General features: G+C 52.2%; 2 protein-coding genes across 4 annotated transcripts in view; both read left to right on the top strand.

The window, feature by feature from the left end:
• Positions 1-18,892, top strand: part of SSH1 (slingshot protein phosphatase 1) — a 33,988-nt gene extending 15,096 nt beyond the window's left edge. For both annotated transcript variants that reach the window (XM_059863296.1, XM_059863297.1), the window contains 13 exons: positions 2,286-2,389; positions 4,110-4,174; positions 4,900-5,021; positions 6,320-6,388; positions 6,784-6,849; positions 8,029-8,223; positions 8,536-8,629; positions 9,680-9,808; positions 10,439-10,485; positions 11,672-11,818; positions 12,409-12,609; positions 13,335-13,929; positions 14,361-18,892. In XM_059863296.1, coding sequence (XP_059719279.1) covers positions 2,286-2,389; positions 4,110-4,174; positions 4,900-5,021; positions 6,320-6,388; positions 6,784-6,849; positions 8,029-8,223; positions 8,536-8,629; positions 9,680-9,808; positions 10,439-10,485; positions 11,672-11,818; positions 12,409-12,609; positions 13,335-13,929; positions 14,361-15,632 — 3,106 coding nt within the window. In that variant the 3' untranslated portion in view covers positions 15,633-18,892. The remainder of the gene's footprint in view (positions 1-2,285; positions 2,390-4,109; positions 4,175-4,899; positions 5,022-6,319; positions 6,389-6,783; positions 6,850-8,028; positions 8,224-8,535; positions 8,630-9,679; positions 9,809-10,438; positions 10,486-11,671; positions 11,819-12,408; positions 12,610-13,334; positions 13,930-14,360) is intronic.
• Positions 18,893-21,959: 3,067 nt separating this feature from the next.
• Positions 21,960-25,877, top strand: LOC132336388 (uncharacterized). Of its 2 annotated transcripts, none has more exons than XM_059863823.1 (2): positions 21,960-24,050; positions 25,826-25,877. In XM_059863823.1, the coding sequence occupies exons 1-2, from the start codon at positions 22,673-22,675 to the stop codon at positions 25,855-25,857; spliced, it is 1,410 nt and encodes a 469-aa protein (XP_059719806.1). In that variant the 5' UTR covers positions 21,960-22,672; the 3' UTR covers positions 25,858-25,877. The 2 variants fall into 2 exon arrangements, with proteins under 2 accessions (XP_059719806.1, XP_059719805.1); XM_059863822.1 differs by lacking the exon at positions 25,826-25,877 and adding an exon at positions 25,580-25,795.
• Positions 25,878-26,561: the final 684 nt, after the last annotated feature.

Here is a 26,561-nt window from a genome sequence, read left to right on the forward strand (position 1 = left end):
TGTCCAGAGCAGTTGTGAGAAGTGGCAGAGCGCAGACAGTTCCCAGAGCGGGAGATAAGGGCTGGGCTTGGGTAACGTTGTTGTTACAATGTGGTGTAAACTGTGAGCAAAGAGGCGTTTGGGTGTGTTCCCTGTGTCTGGCACCGTGCTGGGCACATGGAAACCGGAGCTGGTGTGGAGATGGGGAATGCTGGGGGTACGGGAGGGTTTGTGCCTGGTTGGAACGGGCATTTCAGTGGAAATGGAAACGTTGGTCTCAGCAGGCTCCTGGCTTTGCTTTCTGGTTCATTTCCATGCACATGGATACACGGGAACAAAAATTTTTGCTCTGTGAGTTGTCCTTTTCCTGGACCTCTTGCTGCTCCAGCACACAGCTCTCCCTTTTGCCTGCAACTGGGAATATTCTGCTTTATTGTCACAGATTTCCTGACTGCAGGAGAGGAGAACATCTGTCAAGACGTATCATCAGAGCAGGAGATCCTGATGGCTTTGGGAAGGAGCTCTGCTTTTTCCAAGTTTTTTTCTGCTGTAGAAATCCTAGTCAGTACTTTGAGATCAAAGATCTTTTGGGGTAAAACACTGGAGTAAAATATCCTATTTCAGGATATATTTTTGCTTTCCCAAATAAATTTTTCCCCAAATTCTCAGGGTGGGAATGCTGTGAATTATCTCCTGCTGCATGATCTAAGCATTCCCTGCCTCTTGTGAGTGCTGAATATCCCATACATTGTGTGGGGGTCGCTGCCTTTGTGTCACTCCTGGCCTTTTTTAACGCTTTCCTGTGAGGTCTGGGGTGAGAAGGAAGCAAGGCTCTTCCTGGCTGGCTCCTGGAAGGAGCCACGTTCCCATTTGTTCCCATTTGCAGCCGTGAGTGCCGTTATCCCGAGCCAGGCTGAGCTCGGATCCTGCTCAGACCCAGCCAGTGAGGTGAGGGGGGAGTGCTGGAATCCTGTGGGAATGGAAGTGGAGAATTGTTGGAATTAGAGTGTGCTTCTCTTGCTGTGTTTTATTGATCTTGTGGAACCTGAAATTCAGGCAAAAATTTTAGTTCACTTTTTAAAAAGTGAACTCAAAATTCGAGAAATCTCAAATTTAAATCTGATCCAGATTTTTCTGTGGAATTCTTGAAATTCAGTTGAAACAGGAGGAAGCTTTTCCTGGGAACTTGGGCTGTGTTCTTAAGAGATTAGAAAATCTGAAATGACGTGGATTTCATGTCTGTCCTCACAAAAATGCTGAGGTAGAACAGAGCATTGGGAGCATTACCACTCACTCCTGTCTCAAGGCAAAGACCATGGATAAAATATGGAATAGATGAGTGCTGGGAGTAGTGACTCCAGTGGGATCATTTGCTGGAGCATAAGGAGCTCCTGTGTAGCACAGTCTCATAATGGAGCATTTCTGTTTAGTGGATGCAGACAGTAATTAATGGTGATCTATGGCTGCGAGCATGGGGCGGTGGAAAATTGGGCTTTGGAGCAACAAATGGCTCTTGTGCTGTTTGGGGAGCAGAGCAAACACATCCCAAGCAATTCCTGTGCAGCTGAAAGGTGCCTCAGGAGACAGGGATTTCCAGCCATGTGGGAAATGCAATTCACTGCTTCTGGCCAAAGCTGCTTCTGAAGGATTTCCGAGGTTCTCATGTGAAATCCGACTGTGCCGGTGCTGTTCTGCCTTCTCCTCCCTTGTGCTCCAGCCCTGGATGTCATTTCCCTCTGGAAATGTCATTGTGTTTGCCCAGACTCTATCCCAGGATGCTGATCCAGCCACAGCAGAGCCAAACCTCTGCTCTTGTGCTGGTTGTTTTTCCCTGAGGGTCCAGAGCTGTGTCCTTTCCCTTGGGATGTGCAGGTTCCCCATCTCCCTTCCCCTTTAAAGCTACACAGTTGCAGGGTCTTGTTTTTGCATTCCAGAGAAATGTCAAGAACTGCAATCAGCAGGAAGTAATGGGCTCAGAACCTGCTCTCCAGTCCATTGCAGGTCTCAGCCTGTAAAAAGTCCAACCCTTTGCTTCTTCTGAGTTGCAGAATTCTAGAATCAAGTGATAAAGTCATTTCCAGCCCATGACAGCTCAGGCAAGTATCTCCTGCAGGGGCCAAGTAATAAAACAGTGCTGGAAAATGACAGATGAATAATCCATGAATAATCCCAGAGTCATGCTGTGCAAGTGGCTGTGGCAAAACCCTACTATTTTAATGAGGAAAGCACTTCCTTTCCCAGATGTGCACATTTTGCTGCTCTTTCCTTTCAGCTGACTCCTGTGTGGTTTTTTTTTTATTTTCCAGCCTCAGCGAGAGCTTTTTCATGGTGAAAGGTGCAGCTCTTTTCTTACAGCAAGGAAACAGCTCCCAGGGCCAGAGAAGCCTCCAGCATCCCCACAAACATGCAGGTAATGATTCTGTCCCCTCTGGAGATCCTTTTTCCCTCCCATCCAAAGGGACAGGCTGATGGCACAGGTGGGTGACACCCCAGGTTGTCCTGGTGAGCCTTGTACAAGCTGCTGAACAAACCCAGGATTTCAGCCCACATTCAAATTACTGAGTTTTTTATTGGGATCACTGAGTCTTGGTTTAAACTTTTATCATTCTCTTGGAACTGTGACTGGAATAGAAACTCTGTGAAAATCATGGCATTTTGCATGGCTTTCTTTAGGCAGGGAAGGCTGTGCAGCCAGAAGGGCTGTGTGGAATATCTCTCCCTGTTTTCCCCAGTCACACAGGAGGAAATGTCACTTGTGCTTCAGTGAGTTAATCTTTGCCTCCCCTTTGGCTTGTGGCAGGGCTGAGTCACAGAGCTCAGCACCCCTTGGGCACTTGTGGATGTCCTGGACATTTCTCCAGGGGCTCTCCCAGCCTCCAGTCATCTGAAGCTTGGGACTTTTTGCTTTGGAACTTCCTGTTGCTAGTTTTGTTTGGATGTTGCTGGTCAGAGTGAGGGGTGTTTGATCAGGATTTGGGTGTCTGGACAGATATACATTTGTTAGCCCCTCATATCCTGGTTTCAGGAAAATCCCCTTTCCTATCAGCTCACCACAGTCTGTTGGAGTTTATCATGGTTTAAGAACAGACTGTCCTGCTTCCCCCAGTCCTTTCCAGTTGCCAGCTGTGGGAAGAAATGGCAGGGAGTGGTGTGGTGAGTGTACACACAGATTTGGATGCAGATAAGGGCGTCCAGGAAAGTTGATTCTGCTTCCCCAGTGTTTATACCCTCTACCTTTGGCACTTTGGGAACAGGTGGGCGCTGGGCAAGAAGAACTGGGATTTTGGGGCCTTTTGAGAGCAGGAGCCTGTGGGAAAGGCACAGTGTGGTACTGTAGGGTGCTGCTTAGCAAGCACTCCAGCACAAAGGGGGTGTTTGAGTGCCAAGCTTGGCTTTGGGTTTCTTTAACTGTCAGCAATTCCACATACCCAGCAAACAGCCTACGGAAGGAATTTTATCTCACATGGAAAGTTATGAGTGCATTACTGAGTTATTAGATGGGAACTTGGTTTGTTTTCCTGTAGATTCCTCGTTCCTTTCGTCTGCTTTCCCCAAACAGAAATGTACCCACAGGACTAGAGCTGAGGGGACTTAGTGCATGAGCAGAGCTTGGAGACAGAAGGGCTCCATCACCCAAACCAGGTCATAGCTGCACCCCTTCCCTCTGGAGGTCACTCATGCTCAGTCACACCCTCTGTAGGGCTGGTGGGGCTGATCCCACCATGCTGGGGGTGATTCACAGCTCAAAGTTCTTCTCTTCTCCTTTGTTCCTGTTTTTTTAATCAGTTTTCCCTCCTCTTCTTCCTCACCTGTTCTCATGGCCAAACTTTTCTGTCCTCTCTAGGGTGCTGTGACAGGAAGAGAATCCTCTCTTGTGCCAGGCACAGGTGGTTTCAATTCATTTGATGGCTTCCAAATACTGTAAGGTTGGGTTCTCACCCATCCAGGAAATGCCCATCCAAGAATCTCATTGCTCTTAGTGTTCTCTGGGGCAGCAAAGTTAATTGACCTCCCTTAATTTTTTTTTTTTTTTTTACTTAAAAGCATCCAATTTCTTAAAAGGTCAAGACTCTGCTGATTCCTAGTGCAGCAGGAGCCCCTTTGTGATGATTGCTGTGCTTTCTGTGCAGGTGACTTGCCCCAGCACCTCCAGGTGATGATCAACCTCCTGCGCTGCGAGGACAGGATCAAACTGGTAAGGACAGGTGCATTTTCCTGCTCTCATTTCTCTTGGAAGTGTTTGCAACAGACCTGTAGAGGAGCAGGAAGAGCATTGGCAAATCCTGGATTTCAGAGCTGCCTTAACTCTGTGCTGGTTTCCAGCCCTACCCCACTTTCCTGACCACTCCTTTTGCCCTGTTCCTTGTGTCCAGCTGTGAGTTGGGTCAGGGAACTGCTCTGCCTGAAATGGATTATTTTGTTAGATTTAATTTTCCATCTAGCTGACAAATAGTAATACAGGAGGAGAGACAGGACCTTGCTGGTTCTCTTGGACACTTTTAAGTCAGCCCTGAAATTGCATCAGCTGGGCTGGGCTTTCTTTTGAAGAAATCTGCAGATAAAAATCTGCTGTAGAAGTCACTTCTCTGCAGAGAAGTTGATGCCAGTTTTGCCTCCTGCAGGACTGAGCTATTTCAGTGAAGGTTTGGGAGTGGGAGAATCCTCTGAGTGTGCCTGTTTTCAGTTCAGTGCATGATCAATGTTTTTACACTTCCTGCTTGAAACTTCAGAGCAAACCTTTGGGTTACATTTTGTAACGCTTCCTCAACCTGTAATCTTGGCTCATCTTCCCCTCACCAAAACAGCAAAAAGCCTTGCTGTCTCTTCCATACTGCACTAAATAAAGCTTTTGGGGGTAGTCAGAACTTCCAAAGCCTTGTGCAGCAGTGGCAGCACTAATGAGGCAGAGGTGGTTTGCAGGCCGTGCGTTTGGAGAGCGTGTGGACCGACCGCGTGCGCTACATGGTGGTGGTGTACAGCAGCGGGCGGCAGGACACCGAGGAGAACATCCTGCTGGGAGTGGACTTCTCCAGCAAGGAGAGGTAGGTCTGAGCTGGCAGCCAGGCAGGATGGGCTCTCTGGCAGCACCAAACTGTCCCCAGGCAGTTGGGTTACCTGCATCTGCAGATTCCAGCAAGAGAAAGGACATGGGGATGAGTCTCTTTCAGTCTCTGTGGAATCAAAGGCTGTGGCATCCACCTCACCAGTGGGAGTTTGCTGCCTGCTCCCTGCAAAATGCTCTTGCAGACACATTTCCAAAACTGGAACTCATTCTCTCCCCCAGACTCCAGTGTGTTGATGGAATGATGCAATGGAGCTGCTTTTGTAGTAGCTTTGTTGCCAAATAACGTCAAAAAACAATACTGCAGAAGTGGCTCCAAAACCAACAAACAACTGTGTCAGCAACGAGCTGTTCCTTTTGTCTGACTGATAAGAGCACGCAGTATTTGGAAAAGCAAGTGAAGTATTTTGTTATTGCAGCCTCTCTCAGATTATTCCAGTTCTGGTGAGTAAACCAAGGCAGAAAAGCTCTTGGCTCAGGGAGAAGGGGCTGGTTTGGCAGAGCTGGAGTCAGAGGCTGGAGCTGCCAGGCTGTTGTGTGTGTTCTCCCAAGATTTAACAAGCTGCCCTGTCCTTGTGGTGCAGCTTCTGTGAGTTTTGTTTCATTCTGGAAAACCTTAGTGGTGGTTTCCCCTGGAAGGTGGGAAGGGGAAGCTTTGCACAGCAGAGGGATCTGTAGGGAAGCTCCCAGCCATGCCTTCCTTGTCAGATTATTGTCATTGGCTTTGATGCTGCCTCTGTTCTGCTCTGGAATTCCCCTGTGGTATTCTCTTGGTGTGCCACAGCAGGGGAGGTTTGCCATGTCACCTCCACTCTGAAACAGCCTTGCATTTATTTGCTCCTGGTGATTATTGATGTGAGGCAAGAGGAAGGATGGATTTCTGTTGCTGTCTGCATCCCAATTTCCTTTAAAACCTGAATATCTCAGTAGCTTAATTATTTATGGCTGGAAGTTCCTGGCCTTCATTATAGCAGGGTTTTCTTGCCAGATTGCCTGTCTGAACTGAAAGTGTTCTTTTGGGTCAGATAAACCCCTAAAATCCATCTTCATCTGTTCCACCTGTTAGAGTGATCCCATGGAGCAATCACCACGAGTTTTCACCTTGTCAGACCTTCAGACTCCAGCTTCCAGTTTTATTTAATGGCCTGAAATATTACGAGAGATTACTAGAGCAAGGCTTGAGGATTTTAAAAATTAAAGAGTATTAATAATTTAGGCTATTGGCATGACCACATTGTGGCCTATATTTAACTTCCTGTCTCACCATCTCTCTTCCAGTAAAAGCTGCACTATAGGAATGGTTCTTCGCCTGTGGAGTGATACTAAAATCCACCTGGATGGGGATGGGTAAGAAACCACATTGAAAGGATAAATGTGAATGTCCTTCCCTACCTGGGGGCTGCTCTAGCAGAGATTCTCCATCACCTTGCAAATGAAGTGCCCATTTTGGATTCATGGCTGCAGAGTCCTCTTACTCTTATTCAGACGGTGACTTCTTGTCTTGCTGCCCTCACACTGCTCCTGTGGTTCCAGGGAATGCTGTGAAGCCCCACTGAGGACTGGAGCTCCCATTCCTGGCAGCCTCTTGCCATTCACACTTGGGAGGTTGGAAAATCAGTGAGAGAAATTCTCATCCTGATTCTTTTGGCCTATGGGTGCCCCAGTGCAGTGGCTGTTTGTAGAGAGCAGGTTGGGGTGCAGAGAAAAGCAGTTCTTGACTCCATTTTCCCTCTCTCCATCAGTGGCTTCAGTGTGAGCACTGCAGGGAGGATGCACATCTTCAAACCTGTGTCGGTGCAAGCCATGTGGTATGTGAGGGGCTGGGCTCAGGGAGACACTCTTCTTTCTGTCAGTAAATTAAAAAAAAAATCAGCTGCATTTTAGCCTTCTCCACAATGAGTATTTAGTGGGCTGCAGCAGAGATCTGCTTCCCTGTGTCAGCAGAGGGGCAGTGGGAATCCTGATCCCAAAGCAGGATCTGCTGCTTCAGTTCAGAGCAGCTCTCTGTCCTCGAGTATGGGGAAAGTGGCACCAGGGAAGTGAATAAATATGAAAGATGAGCTCGAATTCCTGGAGCTGCAAACCAAGAATTTCCTCTCTCTGCATGTTTCTCTCACTGGCTGACAGAGGAAGTTCAGGGCCCATTGCCAGCCTGTGGCATTCCCTGTGTCCTGCCCCATTCCTGGGGTTCCTGCAGCCCCAGGTCCCCATTCTCCTTCCAGCTCCTGCCAGCCCTCCCCTGTGCAGGGATTCCAAACCCCTGAGCCAGCAAATTCCTCCCTGAAGAGGCTGCTCCACATGGAACTGCATCTCCCTCTGCCTGGGCAATGCTCCCCTTGGAGCCTGGAGAGATCCCTGTCCCTGTAGCATCTCCTAGGGAGGAGATACAGCTGTGGAGCAGAATGTTGTGTTGGGGAAGGTTTGGTACAGAAACAAAACTCCTGTTCCTGTCAGTTTTGAATTTGGCCCCTCCTGTTGCCAGCCATGGATGTGATTGATGTGTTCAGTGCAACAGCTTTGGAGTAGAGCCTTAAAGAAAGGAAAAATTGAGGAGGGAAGGAAGGAAAAAGTAATGTTAGGATTTGCAAAAACAAATGACCCAATCTGGGCCTTGTCCCTGGAGCCTGTCAGGGGCCTGGAATGCTGGTAAATATGCATCAGGCTCCTTGCTGGAGGTGGTTGGAAAATTGTCCCTGTTCTTTATCTTCCTTTGGCTGTACAAGTTGGTTAATGAGTAGATCCCAGAGCAACTTGTGCCCCCTCCTTCCCTGTTAATTAGGAGAATATTTCAGCCCCTGCCTCAGCCCTGCTGTGAGAAGTCCCCAAGGTGCAGTTTGTGCCTCTTTGAGCTCTGACACCATAAATTTCCTGCTTTCAAAGAGCAAACTGCAACAGCTGATGCTGAAAATCACTTTTCCTCTGTGAAACTCTCTCAGCTCCTGCTTTGTCTGCTCACAGCTGCCCAAATCTCTTCTCCCACCCTGCAGGTCTGCTTTACAGATCCTCCACAAAGCCTGTGAAGTTGCCAGGAGGTACAACTACTTCCCAGGGGGGGTGGCCTTGGTGTGGGCCACCTACTACGAGAGCTGCATCAGCTCGGACCAGAGCTGCATCAATGAGTGGAACGCCATGCAGGACCTGGAGTCCACCCGCCCCGACTCCCCAGCCCTCTTTGTTGACAAGTCAGTGCAGCATTTTATTTGGAAAAGTTTGCTTGGCTCGTGAAGGAAATCTCCCCTTCTCCCTGTTCTTCCTGACCTGGTTCATTTCTGGGGTTGCAAAAGCAACGAAAGAGAATTTGTGTGTAATAGTCAGACCTGAAACTTCAGCTTATGTAGTGTATAAGCACCAACAAACTGCTTTTTTTTCTTTTTTTTTTTTTTTCATTATTCCCATCAAAATTCCCTTTAACACAAGCCTCTCCCCTCACTCCTCAGTGCTGTGCAGGTGCTGCCAGCCTGGAATCATCCTCTCCTCTCCCTGTTCCTCCCCAGGCCGACGGAACGGGAACGAACGGAGCGGCTCATTAAAGCCAAGCTCCGGAGCATCATGACCAGCAAGGACCTGGAAAATGTGACTTCCAAGGAGGTAAATAGAAGAAATTCTCACTCTTGTTCTTCCTGCCAGACTCCCTCTCTAGAGAGTGGTGAGCAGGCACCATATGCCTGGGTGTCCCTGGCTTTGGAATATGCATTTCAACCATCCTGTACAGGCTCTGCTCTGGCTTTGCTGCACCTCCCTCCTGAGAAATCAGGATAATCCCAGCATCACAGCTGCCTGTCAGGACCTCAGTAACAGCTGTGTGACTTTCAAATTAGATTTGAAGGTTTTATTTCCTTTTTTTTTTCTGGGACAAATGTCAGAGGACCTTGCAGACAGCATTTTGCTGGTGAGTTTATGGATGGAAAATCACAAATCAAGGCTAGAGCTCTTTTGGATCCATCCCCCAGGCTGGTGTAATCCATCCACCCACGGTGCAGACGTGATCAGAGTGGGAATGGTTCTTTTTGGGGTTGGTTTTTGGTTTTTAAGGGAGGTTATTAACATGCAAGTGGTAGGAGGAAGCTGACAACGTGTCTGTCTGTGGATGTGTTCCTCCTCCTGCAGACAAGCTCTTGTCTTTTATTTCTCAAATTACTATTTTTAAGAAGCAGGTACCCCAAAATACTTTTTTTCCTTCAGATGTTATCTAAAGCTTTATTTATTTTTTAGCTTCTTAGTTTGGGGATTTAGGATACCAGGATGCCATGGCAAGGGACAGTGGTTTTAAACTGTCAGAGGGGAGGGATGGATGGATGGATGGGATATTGGGAAGGAATCCTTCCTGGTAAAGGGCTGGGATGGAATTCCCAGAGAAGCTGGAATCCCTGCAAGTGCCCAAGGCCAGGTTGGATGGGGCTTGGAGCAACCTGGGATAGTGGAAGGTGTGGAATGAGATGAGCTTTAAGCTCCCTTCCCACACAAACCATTCTGGGATAATTGGAGAGATGCCACACACTGAAATTCCTGGTCTCCAGAAGGCTGAGTCCCTGTTGCTGTTTTTAATGAAAAAGTGAAAAGTGTTCTGCAGGGAAGTGCCCACAAATGTTTCTGTTGGACACCAAGATTCCAGTGCCATCCTTTGTGCTTGCTCTGCAGATCCGAAACGAGCTGGAGAAACACATGAACTGCAACTTGAAGGAATTCAAGGAATTCATAGACAATGAAATGCTGCTGATCCTGGGTCAGATGGACAAACCATCCCTGATTTTTGATCATTTGTACCTGGTGAGTGTCAGGAGCTCCAGGAGAGCTCTGCTGTGCTGTGTCCAATCCTTTGCCACTAGATGGTACTCCAGGCAAAACCAGGCTCTGCCTCTGGAACAAAGACTTCCAGAGATGAACACTTTGTGCCCATTGGGTCTTTTTGTTGTTGTTCTGGATAGAGTCAAAGGAATTGCTCGTGTTTCAGGGCAAAATCTGCTTTTTAACAGTTTAAAGCTTTCTCTTGTGAAGGTCTGGGGAGAATCCAAGATGTAACTACCCCCAGAGTTTCAGGATTTGCCTCACTTCTAATGTGTGGCACATCTGGGATCGCAGGTGCATTCACTTCATTTCCCTGAACTATTTCTCCCTGTGTTTACAACTGCAGAGTGGCCAGGGACAGTGATTTGGGATGAGCTCAGTCTCACCCTGGCCTAGAGCTAGCCCTGTGGGCTCCAGACCTGGAGCCCTGGTCCCTCCTTCAGCAGGTCCCTGCCTGCTCAGGACAGGACATCAATGCCCTGCTCCTGGCTCAGAGGCTGTTCCCAACATTCCAGTCAGCTCAGGAGGGTGGCTGGGGCTGGGGGATTGCAGAACCTTATGGAAACTGGGTGTTTTGGGCCCCTTGGAAATGTGTGTTTGTGGCTGTTGCAGGGCTCCGAGTGGAACGCTTCCAACCTGGAGGAGCTGCAGGGCTCGGGGTGAGTACTGCTCCTCCCAGCTCCAAACCCTCCACTGTGTGCCTGCAATTCCCCCAGCACCCTGGAGAGGACATTTGCAGGCTCTAGAGATGATTTTACCCCTCAGCCATGTGGTAACTTCCCACCAGCAGCTCTGTGGAGAAATCTCTCCAACCTCAGAGAGTGAAAATAACAAAACTTGTTGTTGGTGAGGTCCATCAGGATCTCCATCCCCCAGTGTTCCCAGTGCTGTGCCAGGTGTGAATTCCTGCAGGCTGCAGAGGAGCAAAGATTGCAGCACTAAGGAAAAAATCTCCATTCAGATGGAGCAGAGCTGCCTGTGGATGAGCAAACTCCTCCTCACCTGCCTGGACAGGCAGCTCCTGGTATCTCTCCCATCCCCATGGTGCTGCTTGGCTCCATTCCCTGCCACACTTTTTAGATCAGGGAGAATTCTGCCTATAAATATTTGCTGCTCACTCAAGGCCTGCACCAACCTTGATGTAAGGAACTGAAATTCTTTACAATTTCAGCACAGCTGAAAATGTTTCATTTGGAGTCCTTGGGAGCAGATGTCTGCACATCTTGGGACAAGGAAATCAAGCAGGGTGTTAATGATTATGTCTTGCATTGGGATATGCAGTGTCCAAAGGCAAAGCTGGACAAATTCTGAGACAAATATCCTGTGTCCTTGATTTTTCTCAGTGATAGGAGGTGATAAATCAATCTGGACATTCATCCTCAGGTATATTGCTATCCCTGCTGTGATATTTGGCAGGAATCGAGAGATAACATGTGACTCTCATGGTTTTGATCAGAAAGATGGGAAGGGATGGGATTGCAGCTAAAACCTGCAGCTGGAGATGGCAATTCCAGGGCTGTGTTCCCAGATGATTCACTTCTTTCTGCATCCCCAGAGCTGTGTGGCACAGCAAGGAGTTCCTGGTTGGATTACACAGACTCAGAGACAATAAAAGAGATAAAGCAAATTTCTCCCTCCTGTGCCCAGGGTGTTTGAACACTTGGGATGTGCTGGCAGTGAGAGGTGGCAGAACAGCCCCTGTGTGCCCTGTGTACCAGGAGTTTAGGATTAGGGCTGTAGGCAAAACCTTACAGCTTGTGTTGGGTTGGATTGCATGGATCCACAGTGTCCCTCAGGGCCTGTTTGGTGACCATGGCAGCTCAGGGTGTCTCTCCTGTCCCACAGCATTGACTACATCCTGAATGTCACCCGGGAGATCGACAACTTCTTCCCAGGCCTGTTCGCGTACCACAACATCCGCGTGTACGACGAGGAGACCACGGACCTGCTGGCACACTGGAACGAGGCTTATCACTTCATCAACAAGGCCAAGTGAGTGCTGGGACACCTGGCCCTGGGGAGGGCACATCCCAGCTCTCTGTGTCTCATCCTGGGCCCTCACAAGGCCACAGGAACTGCAGGGCCTTGGCATCATCATTCCGTGTTCCTGGAGCTCCCTTGTGCCCTGTCCCTTCCCGGACTGGCATTAACCTGTTCCTAGCCCTGCTTTTTGTTACTACTTTGTTTTGCTTCCGAAAGGAAATGAGGATGTTTCCTCTTCTGGAGACACTCTGGAGCTGCTCCAGCCGTGTCTGTGTTGGATCTGCCCCAGCTGTCTCTGCAGACAGAGCCTGTCAAACCCTGTGGAGCCTCTACACTCAGCCTTTTCCCAGTGATCCCAGTTTCCAAAGACTTAGATGGAGGCAGGAGGCCTCATGGTGGTCTCTGAAATGAATGAGGCTGCCCATCTCTAACTCCCAGCTTTTCTGGAGAGGGATTCTTCTCCTGGCCCTCATCATTCTCCCCTCCAGAGCCATGGTGCAGGGTGGGCAGCGCGGGGAGCGCTGTCCCTCTTCTGATGAAGCCATAACAAATCCATAACCGGTGACATTGGATTTATTCTCCTGTTTGTCCTGCTGCAGGAAGAACCACTCCAAGTGCCTGGTGCACTGCAAGATGGGCGTGAGCCGCTCGGCATCCACCGTCATCGCCTACGCCATGAAGGAGTTCGGCTGGTCCCTGGAGAAGGCCTACAACTACGTGAAGCAGAAGCGCAGCATCACGCGGCCCAACGCCGGCTTCATGCGGCAGCTGCTGGAGTACGAGGGCATTTTGGATGCCAGGTAAGGCTCGGGATGAGTGGGAAGGAAAGGAGCTGATTGTGAATAACATCACTAAGGATTGCTGGATCTCTGTGGGGCTCTGTTGGTGTCATGGCCACAGATGTGTGAGGGGTGTAGCCCCTTTGAGAAGGGCACAGGCAGAATCCTGGACCAGTCGTGCTTTTCTTAAACCTTCCCTGTGCCAGGCTCCCTGCATGGAAATTAGCTGGGAGAGCTGCTCTGGTGTAATTCAGGGAGGGTTTCTTCGTGCTTGGGAAGCACGTTTGGATTTCTCAGCAGCCAGTGCTGCTCAGCACAGCATTGTTCTTGTTTTATGAGGCAGAACTGAGCTCGGGCCATTCTGGAGGCAAAGTGTTCGTGGTTCTGTGCCAACCCCAGGGCTCTGTCACTGCAAGGGCTGTAGTATTTATCTTCTAAGGACAGAGGAGAGAATTCTGTCCCCTGGTTCAACAGGAGCTGTGCCACAGGACATGCATAGGGATCAGTTTGGGGTGTTGTGCTCTGAGGGGGCTTCTGTGCCCTGAGGGGTCTCCCAAGGTTTGATCCCACCACAGCTGTACTCAGGGCACTGCTCTGGAATGGACAATGGGGGGAAAAAATCCCAATGCTGAAGGTGGTTTGTCCAAGTGACCCAGCCCTTGAGTTCTGGGCTGTGGAGATGGAAGGAAGCTCCTGGCACTGGGCATCCTGCAGGGCAGTCACTCGTGTCCTTGTCCTCTCCCCAGCAAGCAGCGCCACAATAAACTGTGGAAGCAGCAGGCAGAGAGCAACCTTCCCCAGAGCACCGACGGCACCACGGGCTCAGGAGACTTCTTATTGGAGAGCTTGGACATCGACCTGGAAAACCGCCTGGCTGACCTGGACATGCCTTCCCAGTCTGCCTACCTGGACAACCGGGCCGGCTCCGAGGGCTTCGGGTACTGCTTCCGCCGCCTCTCGGACACGCTGCTGGAGAACAAGATTCCCGGGGACAGGGAGGGCTTCTTCCACATGGAGCAGCTGGAGCGGGATGCCATGGTGGGACAGCCTCCATCTGCACCATCCCAGGGGAGGCTGCTGGAGATGGAAAAGGCCCCGGAGAGAACGGAGCCACTGGCAGAGCTGGGCGGCTTCTGTGAGAAAGAGGCAAAGAAGAAACTGGACTTCAGCCCCAGGAAGGGAAGGATGGTCCTTGGGGAGCCAGGGGAGGACGGTGTCAGGGAGGAAAATCCCATGGAAAAGTGGAAGCGGCGTTTGTCCATGCACAAGGAGGAGAGCAGGCTCAATAGGGAGAACTTGAATAACAACAACAGCAAAAGGAGTTGCCCAGAGGATTTTGAGGTGCGTATGGAGGTGAGATGGAGGTGATTGGCATGGCTGACTCTGCTGCAAGTGAAACTGCTCTTCTCATCCTCATAGCCCAGTTTCATTTGACTTGGATAAAGCCTTTCATTCCATGATGAGCTTCTCCCCTTTCGAGGCGCTTCTCACCAGGGCTTTGCTTGCCCGAGCTGTGGATGTAGATGCCAGAGAGTGCCCAGTGAGTGCCCTGTAAAGTGCTGTGGGCAGCTCGCTTGCATGACCCTCGCTTGGCACGGTAGGTATTCCTTGGAGACACTGTCTGCTGGGAAAGCACGTGGCTTTAGTTCCTGCTGCAGGGCCTGAGGTGGAAATGGGCTTTGTTCCAGATCTCTTTGGCCGTCCCACACCTTGTGGGCTGTGCTGGTGTCTGTTCCATGCTCGTTGATCTGTCCCTGTTTTCTCTCCTGCAGCACGATGCCGTGTTCGGGATCCTCAGCAAGGTGAAGCCTTCCTACCAGTCCTGCACTGACTGCATGTACTCCTCAGCAGGGTTGGCCCCCGACCCCTTCGGGGAGCAGTGCGAGAGGCTCGGCGCCGGCGCCGCGCGGCGCAGCAGCACCATCTGCACCCAGCCCCCCCTCCTGTCCCACCTGCACTCCCACCTGATGGAACACCTGCCCAGCAGGGCCCCCCCTGAGGAGCCAGGCAGAACTAAACATAACGAGGCTCCGCTCCCTCTGGCACCAGGAGCTGGGGCTGTGGAGGTTGGCACGTGCAGGTCACTGGATCAGCACTGTGGCCTTTTGGAGAGAGGGAAAGATGCGCCAAAAACCCCCGAAAAAACTCTGCTGCCCAGGAGAAACTCCCACTGTGACAGGAGCCTCCTTCACGCAGAGATGGTGAGGGAAGAGTCTCTGGCCAGAAAGGACCCCAGACCTACCAAGGACCTGAAGTACCTGTTGTTCAGCAAAGACTTGGAAAAGCCGAGCGCCAACAGTTACCTGATGCAGCACCAGGAGTCGCTGCTCCAGCTGCAGAAAGCAGGGTTGGTCAGGAAGCACACCAAAGAGCTGGAGCGCCTCAAGAGCCTGCCCTCAGATGCCTCAGCGCTGCTCAGGGACAGCCCCCTGGGCAGGGTCGACTCCAGCATCGTGGAAGAAAATGAGGACTTGATGGCCCATCCTGGCCTGGTGCCTCTCCTGACGCCGGCCCCACTGGTGCCCGGAGACGCCGAGAACGACGTGGAGAAGCTGGGGGTGAAGCGTGTCCTGGAAGGGATCTCCCAGAAAACCTCCACGCCGGCCGGGTGCCGCATGGAGCACACGAGCAGCTTCACCAAGGACTTCCTGAAGACCATCTGCTACACCCCCTCCTCCTCCCGCAGCTCCAACCTGACACGGAGCTCCAGCAGCGACAGCATCCACAGCGTGCGGGGCAAGCCCGGGCTGGTGAAGCAGCGCACGCAGGAGATCGAGACCAGGCTGCGCCTGGCTGGCCTCACCGTGTCCTCACCCCTGAAAAGGTCCAATTCCCTCGCCAAGCTGGGATGTCTGAACCTGTCCTCGGAGGACTTGTCGAGTGACGTGGACGTGGCCACCATCACGGACTCCAAGGAGGCCGTGTCCAGCGAGTGCTCCGTGCTCTGTGAGCCCCCGCTGAGGAGCGCGGACGGCACCTCCAAACCCGGGGTGAAGCCTCTGACTGGGAACTTGAAGAACACGCTTTGGATGGGCAAAAGTTGATGTCTTGCAGGGGGAGGAGGGGGCTGGAGCATTTGGGGGTTTGCAGCATTTATTCATTACACCAGTGCTGTTTTATCATCTGATAGTTGCAGTAGCTCATCTGGTGCCACCTCCTCGTCCCCTCTTTGTGCTCCAAGAGAGGAGGAAAGAACCACGATGGGTCACAATGAAGGGCACAAGGGAAATAAAATGTGTTGCATGGCTTAGAGGAGGACTTGGTGTGTGACTTGCCTGTTGTCCTGCAGGATACTCTTCCTAGTACTGTTTGCCAAGTGTAATAATGTGGATTTGTGTGTGGTTATGGATAGATATTTGTATCTCTATCTATATCTAAAATGCTGAAATATTCTGTTTCAAAGACTCAAAATAATTATTCATGACTTTTTTTTACAGAACAAACACAAGTCTCTGTTTAAACAGGGCACTTGTGGAAAATCCTTAAAATGGTGACACGCACACTACCTCTGTTCTCGCTGGCTTTTTGTCCTGGTTTATTGTTTGGGGCTTTTATCCAAAAGGCTTTTCCCAGAATTCTTGCTGTTATTTGAAGGAATTCCTTTAGCTGTAAAGGCCTGGAGGAGTGTGGACACAGAGGCTTCCCCAGGCCTTGCTGGGAGGTGACAAGAGTGCTGAGCTGTGTCCTTGGGGACACTGTGACCTGATGTCACCCTGGCTGTTGCTGTCACAGGTGTTGTGTTCTTGGGGTGTTTTGCTGTCGTTGTGGTTGGTGTTGTCCCAGTGCTGACAGAGCCTGGCCAGTGGTTGCCTGTGGACCCTCGTGATGTGAAGCTGTGTCAGTGTCGTGGGTGCTCTGGGGACCCTCTGTCACTGGGCTGTGGGTGACGTGAGGTGGCCGAGGAGGGGTGGCTCTCCTGGACCCCGGTAGGTGACAGTGTTTGTGGTTGTGCTGTCGGTTTTGTAGGATGGTCCCTGTGCCCAGGGAGCTGCTGGAGGAGTCCTGGGTGTTGTTTATGGTGGGCATCAGGAGTTTGGGTGCCACAGGCAGGCTGGGGCTGTCCCAGAGCTCGCAGGGCTGTGTGTGAGAGCCCTGCTGGGGGAGCAGTTGGACAGAAACACGGACACGCTCTTAGAGAGGGATGTTGGAGGAAGGGTGGGCAGCCAGGGGCTGTCTGTGCTCTCAGTCCAGTGTTACCCCCTCCTGCCAGGGCTGCTGCTTGGATTCCCTAGGGAATTCACATTTTCTGTGAATACTTTTGGCAGCCAGCCTGGTCGAGAGCTGCTCCGTGCGAGCCCTCACTGAGTCCAGAGGGAAGAGCTTGGGAAGCGAGCAGGGGATGTGCTCCAAACCTCGGTGCCCCCAATCCCATCTGAGGCCTTGTGCCTTTGGGTGATGTTTTGAAGTCGATTTGGGCGGTCAAAGAGGTGGATTTGCTCACCCTGGCTGTGAGTGGGAGTATTCCCACATTTTAAAATCTCCATGGAAAGGCTTCCTTGCAACTCCCCTCTGAGGTGGGGCAGAGCCAGGCTGCAGCAGCTGCTCTGAACTGTATTGATTGAAAATCCAGTGTCTTGAGGAAGGGAGCTGTGCATTTTCCTGCCCTGAATGCCTGGAGTTCCCTTTTTCCCCTTAAGTATAAGATCCTGCATGTTTCATTTGTGTGAGGAATTGTAGGGACAGGCAATCAGTGAATAATTGTCCCTCCTGAAAGAGTCTGAATTTGATTTGCACTTGCTGCACCCGGGAGAGCTGGTGTGGAGCAAAAGCTGCTTTGGGAGGGAAGTTTGCAGGAAGTACCTGTTGTTTGGGCTTGTTTGGGCTGAGGCAGCGCTGGGTCATGCTCAGGGCAGGATGAAACCCCACAAGCCAGGGCCGGATCCATTCCCTGTATTTGGATCATCTTTATCCTCCTTTGCACCTAGATTCAGATTTGGGAAGGGGCAAACAGGAGGTCCCCGGGCTGTTGGGTGCCGCAGGGTCGGAGCAGCACCTGGGGAACCTCCCTGTCCCATCCCCGGGACAATTCCACCGTCACCCTCGGCTCGCCAGGGCTGCCCGCAGGTTATTGTTCTCTGTGTGCTGCCGACCCTTCCCATCACTGCCCGGTTGAGGGAGGAGGTGCTGGGAACGGTTTGAATGAGTTTGCAAAATTCCGTGAACTGATACAAGTGAACATCTGATTTCCTTCCTGTTTCTCGAGTGCCTGCCGAGTTCTGCCGCGTCCAACCCGCCGCGTTCCGGGGCTCAGCTCGGCACCCTCCGCCTTCCCCTGCTGCTGCTCCCGCCTGGCTCTGGCTGGATCAGCCCCAGGCTTCACTCCGGGCTCGGGGCTCCTTCCGTGCGTGCTCGGGATGCAGACACGGCTTGGTGGGAGCTGCTCCGGGAGCTCCGCTGTGCCATTCCCGGGGGGTTGTAGCCAAACTCCCCAGTCCCGTCGGGTTTGTTGCATGACAAGGTTGATGTGCTTGTCCTCCCCACGTGTCGTACGTGTCCTTACGATGGAGTGCCTTACTCATAGTTTACAAACACTGTGTATCTGCTGAGCTGTTGGACTCTGCTGTTTGCTGTTCTCTAGGGAGTTTTTGGTGCTTTTGGTGTTTCCGATGGCAGTGAGGCCGTCCCTCCTCCTGTCCTGCCCTCCTGTCCCCGCCGAGCTCGGCACGGCTCACCTGCTACCGCTTCCCTCTGCTCTGGGCATGGCAGAACCAAAGGGCTCCGTGACAGCCGCGGTGCCTGTGGCTGCTCCCGGTGTCCCCATTTATCCCATGTATCTATGCATCGCTGCCGGAACGCGGGCGGGGTGTGCAGGGACACATCCCATCACCGACCACGCTTTGCTCGGCAGACCCAAACCCTGTCCCGTCCTGCCAGAAATCCTGAAATGCACAAACCGGCACCTTATTCCCGGTCCAGGTGGTGTCGCTCCGTGTGGCAGCAGTGCCCGACCTCCCGGGAGTCCTTCCCGTGCCGGCGGGGTTTGTCCCGGCCGTGTCACCGACTCCCCGCGGAGCGGTGGGGACAGTCCCGGTCAGTCCCTGAGGAGGGGGTGAGTGACGTGTAGCTGTTCTGTGCATTGCTGTACTCCATAACAACGTTCCTTTATTCCATGGTATTTCTTATCCCAATTTTATATGGAAATCTGCAGGATTTTTGTACTGTATGCCCGCGGGAGGGATGCATCATGCACTTTTTTTTTTTTTTTTTTTTTTTTTTTTTTACTTTTGTTTGTAAAAATGTCCTGGATATTTTATGTTTATCTTGTGAGGAAAAACAAATAAACTTTTTTTTTTCCTTTTACAAATGAGTTCTGTAGCTTTGTTTGGAGGTGGGGAAGGAACAGATGCTGAAGGGGTGGAAAGAAAAGGAGGGAATGGGATATATCCCAGGAGCCACTGCCTGCCCTGTGTTATCATTGCCCATCTATCCTGGCTCCACTTCCCTCGTTTTTGGGTCCTGGCTGTTTTTCTGATGCTCCTGAAGGCTGGATCCAGAGGAGCAGGATGGAAATCAGTCATTCTCTCCTGGTTTCTTCAGAGACCCTAGCCTGGGTTCAGGAGAAGCCTCTCACCTTCCAGAAAGGATTCCAGCAGTGGAGCAGTGGCACATGGAAAAGTGACACCTGCACCTTGCTGAGCCTGGAAAATCCCACCTGGGAGAGGGCCCTGATGCTGCCACAGCAACGTGGGCCATGGGATTCCACAGGCCTGTGCTGCTCTCCTCAGCAGAGCCACATGCAAGCCCAGGAGCCCCCACAGGGACTCGCAGCAGCTCCCTGGCAGGGGAAATCATCTGCAAACGATCAAGGGCACTGCCCTGGGCTGCTGGGGTGGGTTTGGAGCATTTGGGTTTCCTTCACCTGAGGATATCCCCAGGGGAGGGATGGATCTGCAGGTGTGGGAGCAGCTCTGGCACGGCCTGGGCAGGTGAAGAGCAGCTTCCTGCTGTTGTTTGAGGTCCTGGAGCACAGCCTGCCCCTCAGCCAGCACCGTTTTGGGGGCAGTGTTTGCTGTTGGCTCATTTAACTCACACATCCCTTGGCTGGGTCGACAGAGGCATCGCTCCCTGCTCAGCTCAGCTTCCCGAAGATGGAGCCTCCCCACGGAGCAGTTCCTGGCTCCAGAGGTGGGTGTGAGTTGGATATGGGGAACCACAAGATGGGACCGTGGAATGGCTGGAGCATGCCCAGGCTGCCGGTGAGTCCCTGGCTGTTTGTCTGTTCTTGTTAGGATTGGAAATTGGTCCTTTTCGGAGCGGTTCCTCACGGCTGAATGTTACATCCTGTTGTGATGTTGCCATGGCAAAACCAGGCAACATCTGGAGCAACACAAATTCTCTCCGGCGACCAGGGAGGGTTTATTTATAGCCTCGCTGACCAGGGGAGATGCCTGAGCCTGGAGCTACCATGGGCAGGGGCAGCCTGGCACTGGGTGCCCTCCTGGGAACTGGGGTGGTGGGAAGGTGCAGGGTCCAGCTGTGCCCCTCGTCTCTCCCCCATGGAGGAGCTGCAGGTGCTCCAAAGTTGATCTCCTCAAGGGCCCTCTGATGGGAGAACAGTTCCCTGGCAGCATTTCCCAGTTCCATGTGGAGTTGGGGTGGTGAGCAGGTATTCTAATGGTGGTTTTGGGTGAAAAGATGAGGTTTAGCAGGAGAGTGAGGCTGATTGTAGCACACAGAGAGGCTGCAGGAAGGACTCCGGGGGCTGTGGCTGCATTTCCACACTGGCAGAGGAGAAGCTGCTCTCTGGCAGTAGTTCTCCAGCTGCCTGCAGCCCCAGGATGATGCCTCTACATCCATTCCTGCTGGGCCGTGGCTGAACAGCCGCTCTGGCCTCTGGAAAGGTGGAAATGTAAATATTTTTCTAAGCAGAAGCTGCAAGTCAGTGCTGCCAAGGCCAGAGGAGCCAGTTCCTGCAGCGGGCACAGGCCGAGCTGTGCTGCCAGTCAGGTTTGCTCCCGCCTCGGTGTGTATTCCCTAAAAGTCTCTTCCTCCCTCTGTTTGAAGGACAGGACAGCAGCAATGCTGCAGCAGCTGCCTTTTCCTTTTATGCAGAGGGTTCAGGAGCAGAACTGCGTTGGTGCCATGTCAGAGTTCTGAGCAGCTCCCTGGAACATAGGACACAATGCCCAGGGCAGGTCCCAGGACACAGTTGTGTCCCTTCCACACCAACCCTGGGCTCTGCAGTCCCCACACAGGACAAGCCCAAACCACCACAACATCCCCAAATTGTGAGGGTTTGTGAGAAGCATAGAAGGAATTTGGTTTTGTCACAAGGGCTTGAGGGGAACACCCAGAATTATTGATCGGGTCACAGTGCAAATGTTGAGTGAGTTCATCCCATGGGAGAGGTGACTTGGCTGTAAAATTCCTCACTCCTGCACCTGCCAGCACACTTTGCTCAGCATTTCTCTACCTGTCAGGACTGCTGCTGCCAGGTGCTCCTGTTGCTGTTGGCAGGAGCAGCAGGAGCCCGGCCACCAGCCCTGATCCCACTGGGAGTTGCTTGTGTTTGCTCTGGGCAGCCTTGGTGGAGATTTAAGACTTCCAGTGGAAATAAATGGGGTTTTGTCTGTGCAGAGCAGCTCTGCAACGTGCACTGATAAAGAGCAGTCCCAGTGAGGGGCCAGGCTGGCTCCAGGCCGATCAGGGCTGGAATAACCCTCATCCCTCACTCCATCCCCTCAGCAGTGGCCAGGATTCACTCCTGACATGGGACACAGGATGAGGTAGTGGCATAGTGACCATGGTCCAGGGGCCACCCATGCAGCTGCTGTGTGTCTGTGGTGCCCAGAGGTTGTCTGGGTCCTTGAAGTCTCTGGATGAGGCCCTGTAGCATTTTCCAGCCTCATGGAATATCAGGGGCTGCCTTTGAGCTGGGGTCAGGCTTTGTTTGCCAGCTCTTCAGGTGACACTGGGGTAACTCAGTCCCAACACCGTCAGGTGCCTGTGCAGGCACCTCGTTTGGGCTGATTTAGGTGTTTTCCTGCATCCTGCCTCGGGATGCTTCCCGGCTTGGGGAACCATAAAAGGCAAAGCACAGGGCAGTGGCTGGGCTGGGAGCTGAGCTGGGAGCTGCGGCTCACTGCAATGCCAGGCATCCCAGCTGTGTACAAACGGATTAGAGCCCTCCAGCTCTCCGGCTCCACCGCCATCCAGAGGGTTATCCAAAGGACTGCTCAGAGGGTTATTTAGAGAAGTGCCCAATGCATTAATAGGGATTTTTGATAAGTTGTGTTTTGGAGTTTCTACAGGGAAAGTTGTGTCTCAGGCTGCTGTTGGGCTCCCGTGTTTATCTCAGGCAGCCGGTCTCTGTCACAGCAATTCCCTTTTCCATAACGTATTCCCGCAGATCGTTCCAGCTCTCCGGCTCTGCCCCGTGCTCTCTGTGCAGGCAACATCTCTCCCTCAAACTCTGGGACGCAGCCCAAGGCTGAGTGCTGCTTCCAAGGAAGGAGCACTGGGGGAGCCGCTCCGCATCCCACGGGCACAGGGCAGGGAGGAGGGAACAGTGCCAGGGGCATGGATGCGGGTTCCCTTCTCTCTGTGGAACCCCCAAGGAGCTGGCAGAGGTGATTCTGCCCAGACAGCCTGGCAGTAAATCCCTCTGGAAGCTGCAAAATTGGAGGCAAGCCAGGACTGCTGCACCAGGCTGTGGGGAGCTGTTGCTGGAGTAGGTTGGGGAAAGAGGAGAATCCCTGGAGAAGGATGCAGATGGGAAGTAAGTCCTGACTGTGAAGTGCCATGGACCAGCAAATTAGCAGCTGGAGGGGATTTTTCCAGTTATCCAGGTGGGATGTGTTTGGGTAAGGAGCAGGGTGGCATCAGCTGTGCTGGGTGTGGTGTCAGGAGTGGCAGAGCACAGGCTCCATCGTGCCAATGGGATGTTCCTCTCCGCTGGCCATGAGGCCAAGGAACGCCGGTTCACATGACCCAGGCTCCGACGCTTCCAAGTGCCGCCGTCTCCCAGAGCAGAGCGAGGAGGAGGCGGTGCTGAAAGCCCGCCGAGACCCAAGGTGGGAAAAATCTTGGCTGGCCAGTCCCAAAGCACTTGGAACCAGGAATTATAGTGACAGATCTCCCGGCCATGGAAGCCTCCACCTGGCAGTACCGTGGATATTTACGGGATGACACAAGTAAGGCGAGGGGGAGAGACTGCCCAGCTTCCCGGGGAGACTCTGCAGGCACCTGTGAGGATTATCCACTGCTGCAGCTCAGCCAGGAGGGCCTGGGACACAGCCGGGAGCGGGGGGACCGCCCCGACCTCCGCAGCGACACCGCAGGCCCGGCCAAGAGGTCAGAGATGAGCAGCAGCGGGCAGAGAGGGCGGTGGGGGCCGGCAGGGGAGCTGTCCCTGGAAGAGCATCCCGTGTCCAAAGGGTGCAGGAGAGGGCGGGAGGGAGAAGCCCCTCCAAAGGTGTATGAGCTGGAGGTGGTGCCCAGGCGGGTGGGCACGGGCAGGACGGTGAGGCCGGTGGTCTACAGGCTGGAGGAGAGTGAGTACCGGCGCCTCATCCAGGAGGCAGAAATGGAACCTGAGGAAGAATGGGAAGAGGCAGAGGACACACTCCCCTTGATTCAGGAGGGCTACACAGGGGATGGAAAGGTGGCAAGCCCGAGCCTCAGCAGGCTCAACTCCTTGGAAAGAGTCCTGAGGAGGCAGATGAGCCGCTCGGACTCGGAAAGCAGCGTGGAGAGCAGGCAAGTGACCAAACTGAGCCCCAAGAGCCCCTCGGAGGGCAACAAACCGACCGTGCCTGTCAGGTCCGACAGCTTCGAGCGCAACGCCATCCTCATGGATTACATCCTGCAAAGCAAGCAGGAGGCAGGCACACCTGTCTCCTACATCCCCAGGGACAGCAGCAGGGACAGCCTGAGGCAGGCACGGAGCTTTGCCCCCGAGCCCGATGGAACACTTGACCTGTGTCAGAACGGCCAGGCCAGCGAGGAGGATCCGGCCAGGAAGCCCGAGCCAGACCAGCAGGTAGTGAAGAGCCTCGAGAGAACGGTGCCTGCGGTCACAAATTATCCCTCGGTGGCCAGAGACACCGGGAAGCTTTCAAGACAGAGCAGCAGCCAGCTCCCAGACAGCCGGGAGCAGCTCGGAAGTGAAGCTGATGAACTCGATTCCTACATCCAGAAAAGAACACCCCCGGCCCCCCCTGTCAGGACCCACAGCAAGGAGTGCCTGGCTCTGAGTATGAGCAAGGCTGTGGCGCTGACGGAGGCGCTGCTGGAGCCCCTCGGCGATGAGGCCAAGGCTGGCAGGGAGCAGTGGGCAGCGGTGGGCACGGAGCTGCTCCCTGGAGGCAGGACTGCGGGAGGAGGGGGCTCGGAGGAGCCGGAGCGGAAGGGGAGGCAGAGTCAGGAGGATGAGAATGTGCTTAAAGTTGCCGATGCCAAGAAAACCTTCGAAAAGCCCAAGGCGTCGGAGGGGACGGCAGCAGCACCAGCGCCCAAAAAAGGTGAGGAGTGGGGAGTCCCGGCTCTGCCGTGGGGCTGGGGGGTCCTGGAGGTCGAAGTTCCAGGGCAGTTGGGAACATTGCCGTGGATGGGAAATCTCTGCCGGGAATAACCAGGTGGCAGACGGGATGTGCTCAGGGCACATGGAGTCTCCTAAGGAGGCAGAATGGGAATCAGGTGTTGGTTCAAAACCCTTCATGCTGTGAAGCTGTTTTGGGGAAAGATTTGTTTTGTCAGACTCCTGCGTAAGAATAAATACAATTTACTGCTTCTCACAATGCAGCAGTGTCCATAGGATGCATCCTCCCGCTGCCATGTGGGATTATTTGCCTCTATCTCTCCAGGCACTGGGTGAGCCAATGTAATTTTATTTTAGCTATAAAAAAGCAGCATTATTTTCTCTAAGTTCTTTTTCTCCTGCACTGTGACTTCACTGAATAAGCCATTCAGGAGAATGACATCAACTTGGAAACACTTTCACTTAAAAAAATATGGAGAAGTGAACTCTGTTGAAATTTTCCTGGTAAAACAGCAGTTCTGCAAAAATAGGAAGGATAGAAATGAGTGTTTGTATGAGAGTTTGGATACCGCAAGGAGCCACCCGACCCACGCTGCTTAACTCCCATCTTCTGTTCAGTGACAATCTGCAATTGTGCATTTCCTTATAAGGGAAAATAAGTGTTTTAAGGCACAGGAAATCTGTGGTGGCTTTGAACTGAGTTTGCTTAAAAAAAAAGGTGTGATGGGTTACTGTCGCGACAGAGTCGGCGCGTGAACGTGGCACAGTTTGTGCGTGTCAGGGATGACAAAACCCCTGCAGGGATGACAAACAGCTCCTGTGCTCTCAGGAAGCAGCTGAGGACACACTGCACGATGTAAGGAAGTAGGGGTGGGAGATATTTGTCACTGCAAGCACTGCCAGGCTCAGAGCACGGAGCAGGGTGGTGGTGTCTGTGTAGATCTCCACAGCCCTCGAGAGAGAGGCTCGCTGGTGTCACTGGCACAGCTGAGCTGGAGCGTTCCCCTCAGCCACACCGGGCACTGGGATGTTTGATCAGCTCATCCTTCCCGGGATGAAGGAGCAGGTGGATGGAATAGGTCTGGCAGAAGAAGGGGGTGAGAAGGGATACAAGGAATCAGCTCCCTCCCCAAGTTAATACCAGCTGCAGCCCAATCCCTCCTGACACATTTTTACCTCCTTGTTCTCCAGAAGAAACAGGGAGGGAGGGTTGAGACAGTATTTCAGTGCTGAACGGTGGAAATGTTGCAATAAAAAACCACAGACTCATGGAATTACTCTGGCTGGGAGGGACCTCAAAGCTCATCTCGTTCCACCCCCTGCATGGGCAGGGACACCTTCCACTGGAGCAGGAAGAAGAGCAGGAACAGCTTCCCATTTTGGTCTATCCATAACAGTCTGTTGGGGTTTTAAAAACTGGGTTAAACATTGATCTTCCCAAATCTCAAACACAGACACCTCACCTGGATTTACCCTTATGTGTTTCCTTTCTTATATCTCTGATTTTTCCAGCACCTTTGGTCCAACCTGATCCTAGACAGCAGGGAGAGAAACAGAAGGAGATGGCAAAAGAATTCCAAAGTGCTTGAATAGTGAGGCTCTGTGATCAGTGCCCAGGAACCCAACACCCAGCCCTGGCTTCTTCCCTGATTTTTTCCTGCTGTTCAGGATGATAGGAGTTGTCAATCCCAGCATATTCATGTTGTAAATAAAATACAGATTGCTTTTTTTCTTTTTCTTTTTTTTTTTTTTTTCCAGTTCTGCTTTCTTGTCTCTCTCCTCCTCGTTAATCATCCGGAGACAGCAACAAAGGAAATCCCATCTGTTGCAAGCAATTGCTTTGGGTTTATTTGGTGGCCCAACATTTTAATTAGGTATTGGGACCTACCTCCTTTTCTCTGCAGAAATAGAAAAGAAATGAAAATATATTTCACAATCCTGTCTAATGATGGAGAAAAATACATGAGGAAATAGATTAGCTTGAAATTAGATGTTTCTTTTTGCTGTAAAAGCTCATTTTTTGGTGCCTTTCTTTCAGCTGAGTTGGGAGGGATGTGTCTGACACCGATATTGCTGCACAAAAGGTGTGAGAGTGGGGAGATGCAGTAATAGATGTACTGGATGAAATCTATTGTAAATCATTAATAACAATAGCATCAATTATTAATGCACATCCTGGCCTAATGTTCACTCATTCCTTATCCATCTCCAGCATCCTCCAGCCTTTCCAAGTGGCTCAGGAGTGATGTCAGCACGGGCCCTCATTCACCACAGTGGATTTTATTGCCCTTTGGGGAGGGGGGTTGTGAATGAGCCCAGTTCTGGGGTCTGGAAGCAGCACAGTGATGGTTCCACGTCACACAGAGCTGGCAATAAAGCTCAGGGGTGGTGGCTCCCGGCCCTGTCCTTTAATCCATGTTTTCCTCTTTCCTTGCTGCCACAGAGACACTTCTCCCTTCCTGGCTGTTGTTTCAAAGCTTCTGATGGAACATTT

This window comes from Haemorhous mexicanus, chromosome 19 (genome assembly GCF_027477595.1).
Source record: "Haemorhous mexicanus isolate bHaeMex1 chromosome 19, bHaeMex1.pri, whole genome shotgun sequence".
NCBI lineage: Eukaryota > Metazoa > Chordata > Aves > Passeriformes > Fringillidae > Haemorhous > Haemorhous mexicanus.

What these genes read in the sequence shown, in the direction of transcription:
- LOC132336388 (XM_059863822.1), top strand. Translation starts at nt 22,673, where the DNA reads ATGGAAGCCTCCACCTGGCAGTACCGTGGATATTTACGGGATGACACA. An exon ending in AGCACCAGCGCCCAAAAAAG is followed by an intron (nt 24,051 to 25,579) that starts GTGAGGAGTGGG and finishes TGATTTTTCCAG; the next exon opens with CACCTTTGGTCCAACCTGAT.